The 16,569-nt window shown below is 37.9% G+C and overlaps 1 protein-coding gene across 5 annotated transcripts in view; it reads left to right on the forward strand.

Moving 5' to 3' along the window:
• col7a1 (collagen, type VII, alpha 1) overlaps window positions 1–16,569 on the forward strand; it is a 103,976-nt gene that overhangs the window by 59,076 nt on the left and 28,331 nt on the right. For 4 of the 5 annotated variants that reach the window (XM_053229084.1, XM_053229088.1, XM_053229090.1 and 1 more), the window contains 29 exons: window positions 292–336; window positions 420–491; window positions 1,751–1,795; window positions 1,920–1,955; window positions 2,420–2,461; window positions 2,596–2,676; window positions 2,770–2,805; window positions 3,965–4,000; window positions 4,248–4,328; window positions 5,239–5,274; window positions 5,409–5,480; window positions 5,671–5,715; window positions 6,517–6,552; window positions 6,638–6,673; window positions 8,288–8,392; window positions 8,569–8,634; window positions 8,939–8,974; window positions 9,109–9,144; window positions 9,247–9,294; window positions 9,785–9,820; window positions 9,897–10,022; window positions 11,068–11,277; window positions 11,909–11,944; window positions 12,037–12,081; window positions 12,189–12,296; window positions 12,759–12,830; window positions 12,911–12,955; window positions 14,000–14,035; window positions 15,180–15,215. In XM_053229084.1, coding sequence (XP_053085059.1) covers window positions 292–336; window positions 420–491; window positions 1,751–1,795; window positions 1,920–1,955; window positions 2,420–2,461; window positions 2,596–2,676; window positions 2,770–2,805; window positions 3,965–4,000; window positions 4,248–4,328; window positions 5,239–5,274; window positions 5,409–5,480; window positions 5,671–5,715; window positions 6,517–6,552; window positions 6,638–6,673; window positions 8,288–8,392; window positions 8,569–8,634; window positions 8,939–8,974; window positions 9,109–9,144; window positions 9,247–9,294; window positions 9,785–9,820; window positions 9,897–10,022; window positions 11,068–11,277; window positions 11,909–11,944; window positions 12,037–12,081; window positions 12,189–12,296; window positions 12,759–12,830; window positions 12,911–12,955; window positions 14,000–14,035; window positions 15,180–15,215 — 1,740 coding nt within the window. Of the gene's footprint in view, window positions 1–291; window positions 337–419; window positions 492–1,750; window positions 1,796–1,919; window positions 1,956–2,419; window positions 2,462–2,595; window positions 2,677–2,769; window positions 2,806–3,964; window positions 4,001–4,247; window positions 4,329–5,238; window positions 5,275–5,408; window positions 5,481–5,670; window positions 5,716–6,516; window positions 6,553–6,637; window positions 6,674–8,287; window positions 8,393–8,568; window positions 8,635–8,938; window positions 8,975–9,108; window positions 9,145–9,246; window positions 9,295–9,784; window positions 9,821–9,896; window positions 10,023–11,067; window positions 11,278–11,908; window positions 11,945–12,036; window positions 12,082–12,188; window positions 12,297–12,758; window positions 12,831–12,910; window positions 12,956–13,609; window positions 13,646–13,999; window positions 14,036–15,179; window positions 15,216–16,569 lie in introns of all 5 variants that reach the window. The other variant, XM_053229086.1, reaches the window with a different exon arrangement.

Raw genomic sequence — 16,569 nt, forward strand, 5'->3', positions numbered from 1 at the left:
TAGAAAAACTGAGCAGGCAGTTTCCTGATAAAATGCACAAATCGAACTTGAGACACGTGATTTTTAAAGGCAAAGTGTTGTCAGGCCAGATATAGACTTTCTTTAGTTTAGTGCTGTCTACATCTCTTTATAGTAGATTTTTTATTGTAGATACAGTTAATATTTGAAGGCGTTTTTGTGTTGCAGCATTTCTTTACATGTGCCTAAAACCTATACACTGTACTGATTTCTATAACCTAGAGATTAGGTTATAAGTGTATAAATGTTTCCTGTTGTGTTGTGTGCTCTCAGGGGGAGCCCGGCTTGCCCGGAAAGCCAGGAGAACGGGGACTGAGGGTGAGTCCATTCCTCATTTATAGAAGAAGTTCCAGACTTCTCAGGCATATTTCTAACCTCTGGCATTTAATAATTTATTTCAGGGTGTTCCTGGACAAACGGGTCCATCAGGAGAAAAGGGAGACATAGGTGATCCTGGAGAGCATGGACGAAATGTAAGACACACATGCATGAAAGCACGGGTTGTTCATCTTCTGCTTTCACAAGAGCTGACATTTTTATTGTTGGTGTTCTCCTCTTTTATGAAGAAAGAATCTCAAGTTAATTTTTGTGTGAGTGATAATTATATGTAGTAGTAGCACAGATAACAGTTTATATGCATCATAAATTAGACTCTCTGTAGACAGATCTTTGTGTATATGGATGTTACATAATATGATCCAAAGTTACTCATACATAGAACGAGGTTTAGTGTCAGTGTTACCATAACAGCGAGAAGCATGCAAGTCCAGTCGACACATTTAGCTTATTAATCGCGCTGCTTATTTAAAATGATTTGCATTACAGCAAAAAAAAAAAAACTCATCCAAGTGTGATTAGTAAACAGACTGAGAGAAGAAGAGTCTGAGTGCTATAAATTGCTCAGTCCAATATTCAGAAGCAGTGATGCTCTGCTTATTGAAAATAAAATATAGCAATGCACTGACTCATCTTCTAATGATGTGTTAAAAGCCATTCTGTATTAATAACTGCACAAGAAATATGAAGGAAAAAGTGAACGATGGGTTAATATTACGTTATTGTTTCTGTAGTAACAGCTCATACACAGGGACTTGTGTGAATTGTAGAGGGAGACAAAAAGGCTGGTGAGGAAATGACTGATTATCGCTGCTGTAGTGTAAGTGAGAACAGGAACTAAATATCTTGTGGATGTTCCACAATATTAAAATCTAACTATAAACCTTTAAAATGCGTGATGCTTTGTTCATTAATAAGTTAAATATTGTAATTGTTGGCAAATTGCTGTGGTATAAGTGGAATAACACGCTCAGAAAAGAATCTCTGGTTCTCATCAGGCTGTATCACACTACCCTGGCGTAGATTTTTGTATAACCTCATGGTCTGTTGTGTGTTATTCTTAACTATAATCTGTAACATGGGCTGTGCGTTCTTACATGATCATTTTATCGCACAAGTAGCACATCATGACACTTGCACAGAACTTAGAGAATGTAATTAGACACCAATGTTCGCATAGCTATTATTTTTCTTTCTAACAAACTCTTAAAAGGATTACTCATTTACCTCGTTTATATGGTTACGTTTCATTCCCTCAATCAATTTATACATAGTTTATTTATTTATATTGAGTATATTGAGATGGTTTGGGTTCCTCAAACCTGAGTATAATATTTGCATTTATGGCATTATTCTATACAGTTTTGGTATTTCTTGGCATTTGTTCACCATATAGGGTTCTCCAGGGCCTGTAGGACCACGAGGACAAAAGGGAGATCAGGTATATAATCATGCATACACTCTTTCTTCTTTATAAATACATGCATACACTCTTTGTTAATCTCTGTACACATATACATACAGAATACACACATGGCAAATGACACTCTGTGCTTTTATTTTAGGGGATCCAAGGTCCCCCAGGGCCCCCTGGAGATGCGGTAAGTCCATATTTATGTTAACATTATATAATTTTAATACAAAGGATGTACATTTTGATGACCAGTATTTGATGAAGTTCTGAATACTAGTATATGGTCATTGGAAAAAGAAAGCACACCCCCCTTCAGTTATCTGTTTTTATTTATCGGGGCCTAAATTATGATTGTGTAGTCCTCAACAACTTCTATAAATAGACAAATAACCTCAGATGACAACAGAAGAACACAACAGATTTCAATATGTTGTAATTTTTTTACCCAAAAAGTAAATCAACATTCAGAAACCAGGTAGGGAAAAATAAGTACACTCTATAATTCAGTAACATGTAGAACTGCCTTTAACAACAGCAGTATTTTCTTTTTCCCATGACTGTATTTCATCTGCGTTTCTGTTTATGTGTTTAATGTGTTTTTTCTTGTAACCTGTTCTACCATTTTCTCTTATTTGTTCTTTTGTATTTCAGGGAGATGGGCAGGTTCTTCTCAAGGGAGACAGAGGAGAAAAGGCACAGTACAGCATCCATGTTCCCATGCACACCTCCCTGCACTCACACACACATGCAGATTTCAACGTTTTTCAACATAATTGAATTAATTTTCAAGTCCTAGTCTGTTAGCTGTTGTTTCTATATTGACACAGGGAGAACCCGGTGACCCTGGGGAACATGGTAGTAAAGGTCAACAAGGAGAAGCAGGAATACCGGGCACTCCAGGATTACGGGTAAAGACAGCACTAGGTTCACTCTCTACATATTAATACAAAGTTTTTATTAACTCTTCACTTGTTTGTAAACTACTTGGTTTGTAATTTCAGGGAGCTGAGGGTCAACGAGGACCAGTGGGAGCCAGAGTAAGTTAATTACCATACACTTCGTTACGCAACTACGTTAAAGCATGTAGTTAACTGTTTTAAAGCCTTGCCCCTTCACTGCATTACAAGCAAATTTCATGTTCAGGCTATTCGTTTTTTTGTTTTTAATTCATAGTTTCCCAACAGACAAGCAGGTTCGACAACTAGAAAAGAAAGTGAACCCTACATTTTTTAAAATTTTGCAAAGATTTTGAATCTTTAAACCTAATGCACTTCACAGTGGTGCAACACTCCTCAGTGGTGTAACTGCTCGTTCATAATTCTGCCATCTACTGTTTTTATTATCAGAATTAATTAGCATGTACATATGACAGATGACCTTTCAGAATCAGGAACATGCAGGTTTGTGGAAACACTGGTGAAATCGAGTGGTGCTGCTTTTATGAGTGACATTCAAATCAGCCATGTATAAATGAAGACTCTTCCTGCTATTGAAGTCTTTTTTTGACTACCCTGATCCACTGTAAAGGTTCTGCAATAAAAATTAAAATATAAAATGTTCTGCATTGAGCATCTCTCTCAGTGGAACAACAGAGAGTCATGAAAATGAACATGACAATATGCCGAAACATATAAGATAACATAACACTGTATTGATCCCAAGGGTCCTAGAAATTTCATGAAGTCTATTTGGAGTCGTTTGCTCAAAAAGTTTGGGAAGCGCTGTGCTAGCATATCGAGAGAAAATAGACACTAGTTAGATATGAATATTATTGAATATTGAAATTTTTTTTTTTATATATAATTGTTGTATGGACATAAGGGCACAAACATGATATGCTACGTGATTGTAAACTTTTTGATTGTAAACTAAGTTTGTTTCACTTACACTTACTTCACTTATTTATTTGGCAAATTCACTTAGTCTGCATTAATGCACTTAACTAACTAACCATCTTGCCATACATTAGTAACATAATGATATGTTACGTTTCCAGGAAACCAAAACACAGAACTGGGCAGCACACTGGAGCTCTTACTCACTCTAGCTAATGATTTTATAATATGTCCACTCCTGAAAATCTTCTGCACAAAAAGCAAACAGTGTAACGGTATTCTGAAAAGCTGCATCCACCTGACTGTAGTAGTATAACAAATGATAACTCTAGCGTAAACCAAATCTCTCATTTTTCTGTAGGGAGATCCAGGAGAGAGAGGAAGTCCAGGAGAGAAGGTAAAAATTTTTCTTTTCTTTTTTTTTTTTTTTTGAAAAATGTACATTTCAGGGTTGTTTGCATGATAGCTTTGACCGCTTACTTGGCAATTTATCATACACCTACTGCGTACTGCATATTGTCATTAAAATGGCTGTTTTACATCTAGCAGCTTTACATCTAGATGATTTGTACCATTTGTTTTTATTGTGTGTGTTTGTCTGTGTGTGTGTGTGTGTGTGTGTGTGTGTGTTTGTGTGCTCTCAGGGAGAAAGAGGAGCTGCTGGACTGGATGGACGTCCTGGTCAGGATGGGAAACCTGGGCCACCTGGACCCCCCGGTTTAAGGGTCAGACCACAAACTTGCAAATAAAATTACAACTGTATCTTTTATTTATGTATTAGCTGTAGCATGTAAGATTTTTGACTCCTTGCTACGGCAATATGGGAGACATTTTTTGCATTCTCTGATCACATGTTACATGTTGAATTAACCTGATACAGTATAAAATGGTATATAGACTGTATTAATCCAAGCCAAGTTACACAAAATCTCTGGAATAAATTTAAAATAGCAAACAAAGTTTTAACACATTCTTTCTGAACATACTACTTACTGGAATAGAATATTCAAATAAATCTGTGCTGTTAGAAATATGTAGTTGAGTTTTACTGAAGCTTCATGCATACAGATGTTATCTCTTCAGACTCATTCTCAAATTCTGTGTATCTCTAAAAGCCTTTCTTAAAACTGCGCTGAAGCTTATGTAACCCGTAGCAACGGGATTTGTCTATCCATATAGCATACAAAATAAGTTCACTGAGGAAGGAAAACTGATAAACTATAACGAAAATAATCAGGAAATAATGTAGTCTGTGGCTACAGTTCTAAACGCATTAGGAGGCAAGTGCATTGACTTGATTATAGCGTTAAAAAGAGTAGATTAAAATGATATAAATAGGAAATTATGATTAATAAAAAAGATAATAAAATGAGTAAATTGTTATTTTTTTAATTGCTGTGGTTATTAAGTTTAAGTCCAATCCAAACCATCCTTGCAGCCTAAACGGTATGTGTAGATGTTTACACATCTTAAGTACAAATGTACAATATTATAATAAAGAAATCATGAGCTCAGATAAATGGACATGTTTTTTTTTTTCCATGATAAAACACTACTTGGTGTAAATGCTTTCCAAACGCAAAAATTATGGCTTTAATTTTAATCAAGATAACCATGGTGTTTAATTCTTTTCAGGGTGATCCTGGTAAAACGGGAGAACCTGGTAGAGATGTGAGTATATTATTTTATTTTTTTTCAATTTTCCTCTAGGTGGAGACAGTGTCTTCCCGTTATTCTCTTACTGACTAATAAAATCAAAAGCATAACAACATGCATTTTACTTTTTTTTTCTCCCTTGTTTTTAGGGCTTACCAGGACTCGGAGGACCTCAGGGGCCTCTAGGGCCTGTAGGACCTCCAGGAGCTGCAGGCGCACCTGTAAGAGATGACACACAAACACACACACGCTCAAATAGTTATACACATGCAAACACACACAGACACACACATTGATATCCTCGTCATACCCGTACAGGATCTGCACACCTAGATATTATAAACACAGATCAGCAATGTGTGCAATCAGATGTTCAGATACCAACAGTAAAACTTTTGTGGGTTATTTTAGGGTAAATCAGGAGAGGATGGAAAACCTGGATCTCCAGGAAAAACTGTAAGTCTCAACACAGACATCTGAAACTTTTTTCCTGACTAATTCCACACACTAAATGAATAGCCGTATATCAACTTGAGCTTGCGGTATATTCCTAGAGTGCGTTATAATAAATATGATATACGTTGTCAGTCAAAGGTTTTTGAATTCCTGGAGTTTCTTATGTTTTATTACAGTTTAATCACTATTACTGCCAAAGACCAAAAAAATGATAAAGAATAGCAATTAAATTGAAGGAATTAAAGAAATTCCAGGCTATTCCAGACAAAAAAAAAAATCTTACACCAGCTGAGTTGTGAGCAATTCTCTGGATTGGTAGGCTCATGTGAACTGACTGAAATGCTTGGGATGGGCTATACTGTTTCAGGAGAACAGAATTTCAGAATGTCAGAATTAAGCCATCTACTAAGTAGTTAGCTACACATTTTTACCTTGCTTAAGGAGAATTATACATCATTAGCACATTTTGTCAGTAGTTGAGTTATGACCCTGAGTTTATCGCTCTATTTTGCCCTCTAGTAGAATAACATAGACTCAACCTTTCTATTCAATTACAGTCTGCAAGGCGATTTTAATTTAGGACATGGATTTGGATTAGCACCTTTAACAGGCCGTATGTTTTGACATCCCTGATTTAAACTTTAAATGTCATAAGCAGGATTTTGTAGTGAATGTGGAGCTTAATAGGCAGCTAGTGTAGCATGAATAAGACTGTATTATAAAAAGTTTAGTAGATGGCAGGTCTTTTTACTTTAATGGGATTGTATGATAAATTAATGATTTTCCTTTGGAAAAAAATAGGGTGAGGATGGCGTTCCTGGTGAGGATGGCAGAAAGGTAAGAAAAACTCCTTTTAGTTTAAAGTACAGTGGAGAGTTTCAGACTTTGATTGTTTTTTTTTTGGCTCTGTTTGATTGCACAGGGTGAAAAAGGAGAATCAGGACCCCCAGGAAGAAATGTAAGGCAGTCATTTTAATTCAGTCTCTCTGTCCTTTTCATTCTCTCCTGCTTTCTCTTTCTAAATAAACACTTATTACTGTACACTATATACCAGACACGATGATTCAAGATTCTTTTTAATCCCACACAACAGTATTGGTGGTAATTGAGTTCAGTAAATAAACAATAAACAATACAATAAACAATAGTGCAGGACAAGACAGCATGTGCGAGCAATGTGTGTTAATACTGAGTCACTGAGTGCAGATTTAGAAGAAGACTATGTGCAAGCGCTGCAGTAATACAGATGGAAGGAAGATATAACATTGATGAAGTATAGCCTGTGTGAACATGAAAGTAGTTCATACTGGAAGAACCAGGGGGTTGCAGCAGCCTCTGAATTGGAGTTAGGAGTTGTGTTCTCAGAAGGAAAGTTTTTGAAGCGTCTTGTTTTAGAAATCGAGACTCAAGTATTTTTTACAAGACAGGAGCTGAAATATGAGGTGCGCTGTGTGGGAGAGGCCAGAAGACTTTTTAAAGCTCTCCTCTGGATGTATTTGGTGTGATGGGAGATCATCTCAGATTATTTGAGGTCTTGCACACAATCCAAACAGGATGCTTTGGATTAGGGATGTAGTCAAGACCGACATTGTCAAGTCCAAGACCAGGAAGAGCCAAGATCGAGTCAAGACCGAGTCTTAAGGGCGCCGATGCCAAGTCACGATCGAATAAAAATAAAATTGAGACCAAGGTCCCGGTCATACCTGGCATTAACATGCTTCCTGGGTTATTCACTTGTAAGCAGACAGCGCTATGTACAGGTGTGAACAAGGTCCAGTGTGTCTCGGAGACGCATTGTGAACCGATCACTCAAACTACCTTAGGAGGTGGTTTTGGACACATAAGACCGCACAACATTTGTAGTCTGAGTGGTCTTGATGTATCCTGGACAGCCGTGAAGGATCGCCTAATCGACTGTGTCATTGCCCTAGCCATAAAATAAATAATGATTGCGAGATTGTTTTGAAATTGCGCTGAACGGTAGAGTTCTCTACTGCTGGTCTGAATAATTTATGAATCCACTGTATTTCAAAAACAAGGGGTCACACCACAGTAAAGTGTGCAATAAGTAAAGGGGTCTGAATAATTTTTGAATCCACTGTATCTCAAAAATAAATTAAAAAAACCGTTGTTTTTTTATGTATTTTATTTGTCTGTTGGTCAAAAGAGCACTCTAGATGATTAAGTAAAGATGATATAGTACAGTTGTGTAAGTGAGGGTTTCTATTCTAAATGAGCCATCATTATTGTTATTAATGGATTATCAGGCTGCATTGTACCATAGCAAACATCTCAGGCTCCACATCATTTATTTTCTTTAGTGACTCTTTAATGATTTTCCTTTCACGCCTCCCAGGGTAGTTTTCGTGTGGTGTAAAATGTCACACACATTTACGCAGACATGAAAATTCCTCAGCGTCTGGCTTGATTAAACCATAATCTAATTAAAATAATTCAATTTGACAGACTCCATCAGCAGGCGTGAGAAAGAAGCTTTTCACAGATGAGCCTATTAGATGTGCACATTTATGCCTGTTATTTAAAGAATTAATTTGTTCTTCCTTTCTCTCAGGGTCAGGATGGGCTGAAAGGGGATCGGGGCATTGCAGGGCCCACTGGCCCCACTGGCCCTCCGGGACCACCAGGGGTTCCCGGGAACATTGGACCTCCAGGACAGGTGTGTGTGTGTGTGTGTGTGTGTGTGAGATTGTGGGGGTAGGGTTGCCAGAATTTATTTGAAATGCAGGTGTTTTGGGGTTTAGTTATAAAGTCAATTTGTTTCTCTGTCACAACATTCTCTCTCTGTCTCTCGCTCTCTCTCTCTCTCTCTTGCTCTCTCTCTCTCACTCACAGGTGATATATGTTAAAGGGGCTGACCTATCACCTATCCCAGGACCCCGAGGGCCACCAGGAGCTCCGGTGAGTAACAACAACGTACTAACAATAATGAACAGATTTTTAAAAAAAATCAGGTGGTTGTTCAACAGAGATTTTTGTATACTATAAAGGGCAAAAATTATGTTCATGTTACAAATAAAAATATCTAATTGTTGGAAAGTTGTTGTGGTATTAGTGGAATAAATCAGAATAAAACCCTCCATGAGGTACAGTCACAGAAAACACTGATTTTCCTCTTCACACTTTAAAAATGTGTTGGCCTTATTAGTGAGGTCAGTGATGTTCTTTGTGGGTTTTTATTTGGAGTAATATGTTTGTCTTTCAGGGAATACCTGGGGTTCCAGGAGATGCAGGAGCTAGGGTGAGTTAGATATGTTCAGTCTCACTTTCGTTTGCAAGAATCTTTAACAAATCTTTAAAAAAAAATGTTATATAATAAATAAAAAAGTTGACAAGTACAATTTAAATACGAATATAAAAAATGGTATTTTCTAGGGTGAGAGAGGCCCACAAGGAGTAAAAGGAGATCAGGTATGTGCATTATATCTCTTTTTCTAATATTTGTAGTATATTGTAGAATTTGTACAATGTTAGACTTTTTTCATATACGAAATTATGCTTTTCTTTTGTCAGGGAGATCCAGGAGAAGACGGTTTACCTGGAAAACCAGGAACTTCAGTGGTAAGTATTGTGTATTATAATATATACTGCACGTGTTTGTCATTTAATAAAAACAGTTTGAATTTAAAAAATCAATCAACAGGTCTACTTTTCCGAACTGAAACAAATCCTGCTTGATCCAAGCTAACTAATGTACCTAGCTAAAGCACTATAACATTATAAAGAGCGAGTCTAGTAGCCTGAAGATGCATGAACACACACCTGTACATTGTTCATGGCTACAATTTAAAGCAGAAACATAAACAGAGCTGAATAAAATATGTCGTGATGTACTCATTTGAATAATAAAGATTGACAAATTTCATGAAATAACTAAACACACCTTGAAATATTAATTGAAAGCCAGGCTCAGGTTGTAACAGGAACTCTTTCTCAGTGAAAGTCAGAAAAAAGCACAGGAAACTTGTCTGATGATAGGTGACTTTTCTGCTATACACACACACTTATAAACAGCAAGAAAGCTAACTAGCAATTTCCTTTTCTGTTTCAGGATCTGAAGAAAGCACTTACAGATTTTGGCATTGAGGTACTCAGAGGTATAACACGGAAAATAACAGGTGAGTTTTATTGAGCAGGTGTGAGAAGCTCTCATTTTTCTACAGGTCAGGGATCTGCAGATGGTGATGGAAAAAAAAGACGTCCTGCTGAGGGAAATCGTATCACAAAGAGATAAAGGACCAAAGGGGGATAAAGGAGATTCAGGACCCCCAGGCCCCTCTGGTGCAGATGTAAGTGTATGTGTATGCGTGTGTGCATGCGCATGCATGCAGACAAATAAAAAGCCTTCAGGGCCGTGTGCTGACCATGGTGCTGCACTGACACAGCACAATTTTTTTCTTCTATTCTGTATTAGTGTTTTTTTATATGTTTCTGGGGGTGTGGTAATAGTGACTGCATCATCATTTTCATCATCAAGTGGACGTTCCACAACATTAAACATAACCATAAATGGATAAAAAGTAAGATGTGTTTTTGACACTCTGGCTATTGTGAGGAGAATAAGGACCCAAGAGGCAGCCTTTGGAGAATGCAAGTTGTGTTTTTCTGTTTTTCTTTTACGTTTCGTTTTTTCTTTTAACTGGAGCGCTTTTCAGCTTTTGTCTCAGCAACTCAAGCGTAAATTAAACAGCTTGAGCTGTCCCAGTGCAGCTCAGCTCACTTTCAATGCTTTTTCCAGCTCCTGCTGTACTCACACAGGTGTACACTCATTTATTACCACGCATTCTCCCTGACTCCGTAGTCCATTCACAAACTGGTGCTGGACCAAGCCCCTGCTGCCACAGTGCCTTTCATTAATAAATAAAAAAATTTAATTGTTGTCCAGTTGCTGTAGTGTAAATGGAATAAAACACTATAGGACATGCTCTAATAGGAAAATAAATTCATCACACCGCCCTGTCACTGATGATTTTCTTATAACAGTATGCACTTTGAAGGTAAACTACTGGTAAAATACTTGTTGACTAAGGATCAAAAAGTTGAGGCAAGATGAGACAAAAATCTGTACCATGACAAAATTAACATGATTTAAATTTTCAGCCATATTGACAAAAATGCATCAAAATGCAATTAGGGACTAAAGCATTCTGAAGTGGCGCTTTATATTATCGGAACACTAAATGTTTCTTGTTTGTTTGTCAATGCTGCATTTGTGCTGGTGCCATTTTAGAGAAATTCAAGTAAGTATGAGAAGTAAAACAGTACAGTGTTCTTTCAGATGGCACAAACATATTTAACTATTTTTTAACATTCTGCTGTGACGAACTCCTGAAGGGTGCTCGAGGATTTCCAGGGGAGCGAGGACAAAAAGGTGATCAAGGTGAAAAGGGGCCTCCTGGTCCTCAGGGCCCCACAGGCAGAGCTATTGGAGAAAGAGGACCAGAGGGTCCTCCTGGGCAGGCGGGCGAGCCTGGCAAACCTGGCATACCTGGAGTACCAGGACGAGCTGGAGAACTAGGAGAGTCTGGCAAACCTGGAGATAAGGTAGGGACAAGGAGGAGTTTTAAAAGCTCTTTTTAACTCAATTTTAAGTCAGGTTTTTCAACACCAGAGTTTCGGTCATAAGCTCCTATCAGCTACCTTTCATAATTAGCTTTTTGCTCGTTGTTATCTATGCCTTATCCCATCTGAATAGTACTTTAAACATCTATTCGTAACTAGGCCTCTGGTTAATTAGCTTGTAGCTGCTGAAGTGTATCCGTGTGATACTATGCTGTTAAATGACAGTACAGTAAATCTAATTTGAAATGAAGCAGTAACTACAGATTGCTTGTTTGGTCCTGTGTTAATCAGTGTGGCTTTTAGATGAGCTGAAACAGCAGTCAAACACACACAAAGTGCAGTCTTACCTTATTTTTATTGCTTGCCGTATGTGCAGTGTCCTTGGCACTACATATAACCTTCCTTGGGTAAATTTTAATCACAAAGCGTTTTTCACATAAAGCTTTAAACCCAACACCTGATTCGACTCAGAAAGTCTGGATAATTAGCTGATCAGATGGAAAACTCTGCAGGGCGGCGATAATCCAGGACAGGAGCTGAAAAAACACTGATGTAAGATGAGAAAAGATGAATAGCCGAACATTTAAAGATTGCCTCAATCTACTTTTTTCAGGGAGAGAGAGGAGAGAAAGGAGAAAAAGGGGAAACGGTGAGCACCGATATCTTTAAAGGCATCAAGAACTTTACTTGTATATGTCTGTATATATAGTAGACTTTAACATTTGGCCTATTGGACTTCAGGGTAAACCTGGGCTAAATGGTGTAGCAGGACCTCCTGGACCTAAGGTAAATAAAAAAGAAGGAAAAGTTTCGTCTTCATACTACTCGTATTGATGCTGCTGTCTGTGCTACTTCAGTCTTCATACTACATGTGAATGTGTTGTGTGTTCTAGGGTGACTCCATAGTTCAGTCTGTTCCTGGTCCACGGGGTCTGCCAGGCCCTCAAGGTATTAAAGGAGAGGATGGTGCTCAAGGATCTCCTGGACCTAAAGGAGAGCGGGTCAGTTCTGTATACTCTCTGCTTGTGAGCATGTGTGTGTGTGTGAGGGCCTGTATTTTGTTCTCCGTATGAGCTCCAAATATCTCCATAATGATACAATTGCTGTAAATGAAGTAATATTTTATTTTACAGGAAGAACATTATATTACTAGAAAGTTGTATCAAATGGAAAGGGTTACAGAGGTTAGGGTTTGAGTCATTGGGATTAGGATGAAGGTTACAGAGGTTAGGGTTGGGGTTGTTGGGATTAGGGTTACTGAGAGAAGGGTTGGAGTTATTGGGATTAGGGGTACTGAGGTTGGGGTTGTTGGTATTAGGCTTAGGGTTATAGAGGGTAGGGTTGGGGTTACTAGGGTTATATGCACTGGAAATGTATTTAGTAACAAAGACAAAAGTGTCTTAATGCTTATTTGCCCTTGCAGCAGTACTGAATGTGTGTGTGTGTTTTCGTCCACCATATAGGGAGTAGCAGGTTTCCGTGGAGAGAAGGGCGATAGAGGAGAAGTAGGGGAAAAGGGCAGAGATGGCCTCCCTGTAAGTGTCTTCCTTGTCAGTCCCACTATGAATTTAATTCATTTCACACATCGTATTTACAATGTTCTGTATTTTTTTAGGGTTTAGCTGGAGAACCTGGAAAACCGGGACAGGATGGAAAGCCGGTGAGAAAGCAGCTGCCATTGTGTTAAAAATTGTAATCATTTATAGTGTATATTTATAGCCTCAGTGAAGAGATACATTTCTGACAAGCATGGCAGTAACGTTAGTCTGAAATACTGAGTGGTTTTTTTGGTGCAGTGGTTACTGTTGTTTGATAAAAATAGCACAGGCATAAATATTAGATTACGCACTCTAACCCTCACTGTAGTAAGATGACCTGAAGTCTTGAAGGCGACTCACAGAAATCTTTTCTCTTTAGGGAAATCTTAAAAGCGAGGGGGTTTCAGTGCTTCCTGGAGTGTGCTTTAAGTACTCTATTATTTCTGACAGCACATACACTACAGATAGAGAGAGTGTAGGGAGAGAGAAGTAATGCAGTTTAATCAGTTACCAGCTTTTTAAAATATGTACAGTTATTTTTAAACAAAGGGATTGGCAAAATATCAATGTACAATTAATCATAAGTATCATATGACATTATGCCTATTACAAGTAGCTGTAAACTGTTCTGTATTTTATAAATCAGTTTTATTGTAGATATGAACCTGAGGTATGTAAAATTGTTTTAAGGATTACAGAGTGGTGATTGAGAAAGGAATAAGGGCAGATGGGTAAAGACTCACACTCACGCCTTTATTTATTCCCCTCTGGAGCAGGGTTTAAAGGGCTCATCTGGTCTACCAAGCCCACCTGTGAGTAACGTTAGCCCACCACGGCAGCCCCTCATGGGTTTGTCAGCGTAGCAGAACCTGGGGATTGGCTGTGAGAGCTGCACTAGGCTGCTGGAGCTCTTCCTCTTTGGCTGAGACAGAACAAACTGTAGAAAGTAACCAATGCAGCACTGCTATTAACAGCTCACCTTCCTGTCTCTTCTCTTCCCCAACCACATGTCTGTCTTCTCCTTTCTTTCCTTTCTCTCACTGTCTTCTTGTCTATGATTTATCTGTACTGCCCTTTTACACTTCACTGGACCATCACAACTCCTCTCTCTCTTCTCTCTCCTATGTATTCTGTCCCTACTTTTTCTCTCATCCTCTTTTCTTTAGGGCTTGCCTGGGTTCCCAGGAGTGTTGGGCAGACCGGTAGGTTTTCTGTGGCTGTGAATGTTGGCTGCAACGCTTTGTGATGGGAGTTGGGAGGGAGGAAGGGAGTGATGATGTCTTGTTTATATGTTTGTCCCTCTGTGTTGCTTCAATGTGGTCTCATACTGTGTACCTCACAGGTGTCAAACTCAATTGCTCAATTTCTGTATAGCATTTTTGAATTTGGCACTTTATTATATTCTATGGGTCGTACCACAGTGCTGTTGAATTCTGCATTGTGATTGGTCAGAAGGTGTCGATTTATTTTCTATAACAGCACCTCTTCATCTATCACAGGTTTATGTTAATACAATTATTCCACTATGTTATTATTTTTATAGTAACAGCATAAACATGTAATTGTTGATATGGTGAAGGAGACATTTATTTAACATTTATGAAAGGAGTCTCCACTGTTACATGAGAGGAGTAAAACACCTACTGAAAAATAAATTTTGAGGTGTTAATAGTAACTCTGCTTTATCACACCACCCCGCTGTTGATTATTTTTCTATAACATGACACGAAGTGTTTTATTCCTTCAATATTATATAATGCAGAATGTAGGACATTGCTACGAAAAGAAAGTCCAGCTGCATGCGAGTATGTATTATCCTGAATCATTCATGTTTTCGATCTATCAGATATCGGTAACATTTAAATCAAAGTCACAGCAGCTTATCTGTAAGAAATAACCTGCTGTCAATCTTCTACTGTGATCAAAACTGTCTTCACTAGCCGTCTTTGTAGCTACGCTGATGACTTTGGTCAAAAAACGTGAGCACTAGGCATCGCTGCAGTTTCACACATGACAGATAAACCTGGTGATGCGTTTCAGGATTTGGAGTCAGTATTACACTAAAGCTGCTTTAATGTGAAACTGCTTTGACTTTGACACCTGTGTGTTTTTATGTTAATGAGTGTGTTACAGTTATGTACACAAATGTCATATATGTGTGTACTTATATATATCTGTGTGTATGTGTGTGTGTGTGTGTGGCATATATACAGTTAAAAAAAACTACTAGAAGGTTATGTGTGCATGCGTATGTGTGTAGGTGTATGTGCTAGTTCTGTTCTGTTTATGTGTGTGTGGCTGAGAGCTTCTGCTGTGTGTTAGTGACTTCACATGTCTGTTGCACAGGGAAACCCTGGAGAGCCAGGAATCCGAGGACCACCTGTAAGTATGAGCTCCTTTTCTTTTGCACACAAAAGATTCCACCCTTTCTCATGTTTCCACTGCAAATGAGACAATTCTCAGACGGCAAAATCGTTTCGTACCACTAAAAAATGCTGCTTGAACCAAGAAACACAGGGGCCAGGAGCTTCAGTGTGCCATTGTTTTGTTTCCATAACAATAATTCAATAACTGTAAATAAGACATGAGCAGTGAGTAAAGTTTGAAAATTATTGTTGGAAAATATTTGAAGATGCAAGGCTGCTTTTACACTTGGCGCTTTCTTTCTTAGTTTTTTTTTTTTTTTTTTTTTTTTTTACGCTTTTTGTGCTGATATGAAAAAAATACCCTGTAGCCATAACAACGCCTTTACCAGTCCTAGCTAGTATCAGCTAAATAACTATCCAAGCTTTCTCTCTCGATTAGATTTATTAATATCAGTAATGCAGATGAAATAATCGGTGTACCTCTGGTGATGAGGAGGTTGTTTGTCTTCTCTTGTAGCTTTGCAGATAGAAAATCAAGAGAATTTGAGCTGCTTGTGGCTTGACTGTATGTAGCCACAGATAAAGTGAGACATCACTTCAAGTACCAGTGAACATCCCAGAAATACACACACTGGGCCGCATTTATCAAGCTGAATATGAACGGATTTATTCGTAAATTGTTGTATGAGCATTTCCATAAGAAATTTGGTATTCGTGAAAATTCTGTAAATTCAGAAAAACGTTCGTGTCCTACTCGTGCTCCGGCATGTGTGTAAATGTAAACCTTGACTGCTTACTTCAGGTTTTAATTGCCTAATTTTACTAAGTTTACAGCATTTAGCAGAGGCCAATGTCCAGATTTACAGAAGTGCTTTGGAGTCTCTATCAAAAACATATACTCATGCTAGTTCACAAGGTCAGGGACTAAGAGTGCCATCGAGAGCATTTTAAAAACCAGTTGATTTATATTATTGGCATTAATTGAAGAATATTAAAAATAAAGAATGCGAAACCTATAAAATAAAAATAACCTATTATAAACCTATAAACAAACAGAAACCTATAAATTAAGACAAATAAAAACAGTCATTAATAACTTCCAGCTTTACTAAAAGATTGTTAAATGAGGCCCACTGTTATTTTTATTTACATTGCAACAATGAAATATTGGCAATGGAATATTTTCATAAATCTCCTCATATTTGCTTACTAACAAGTCTTGATTTTCACCAGCACTTTGTCAGCTGCACTGATAATGTTAATGCTAAAGAGTTTCCTTATCGTAGCTACAGAGGATAAATAGCTAAAACCAGAACAAAATCCCTGTATCTATCGTCTTGAGCGTAGTTATTGTGTATATATATATATAT

This window comes from Pangasianodon hypophthalmus, chromosome 2 (assembly GCF_027358585.1).
Source record: "Pangasianodon hypophthalmus isolate fPanHyp1 chromosome 2, fPanHyp1.pri, whole genome shotgun sequence".
NCBI classification, from domain to species: domain Eukaryota; kingdom Metazoa; phylum Chordata; class Actinopteri; order Siluriformes; family Pangasiidae; genus Pangasianodon; species Pangasianodon hypophthalmus.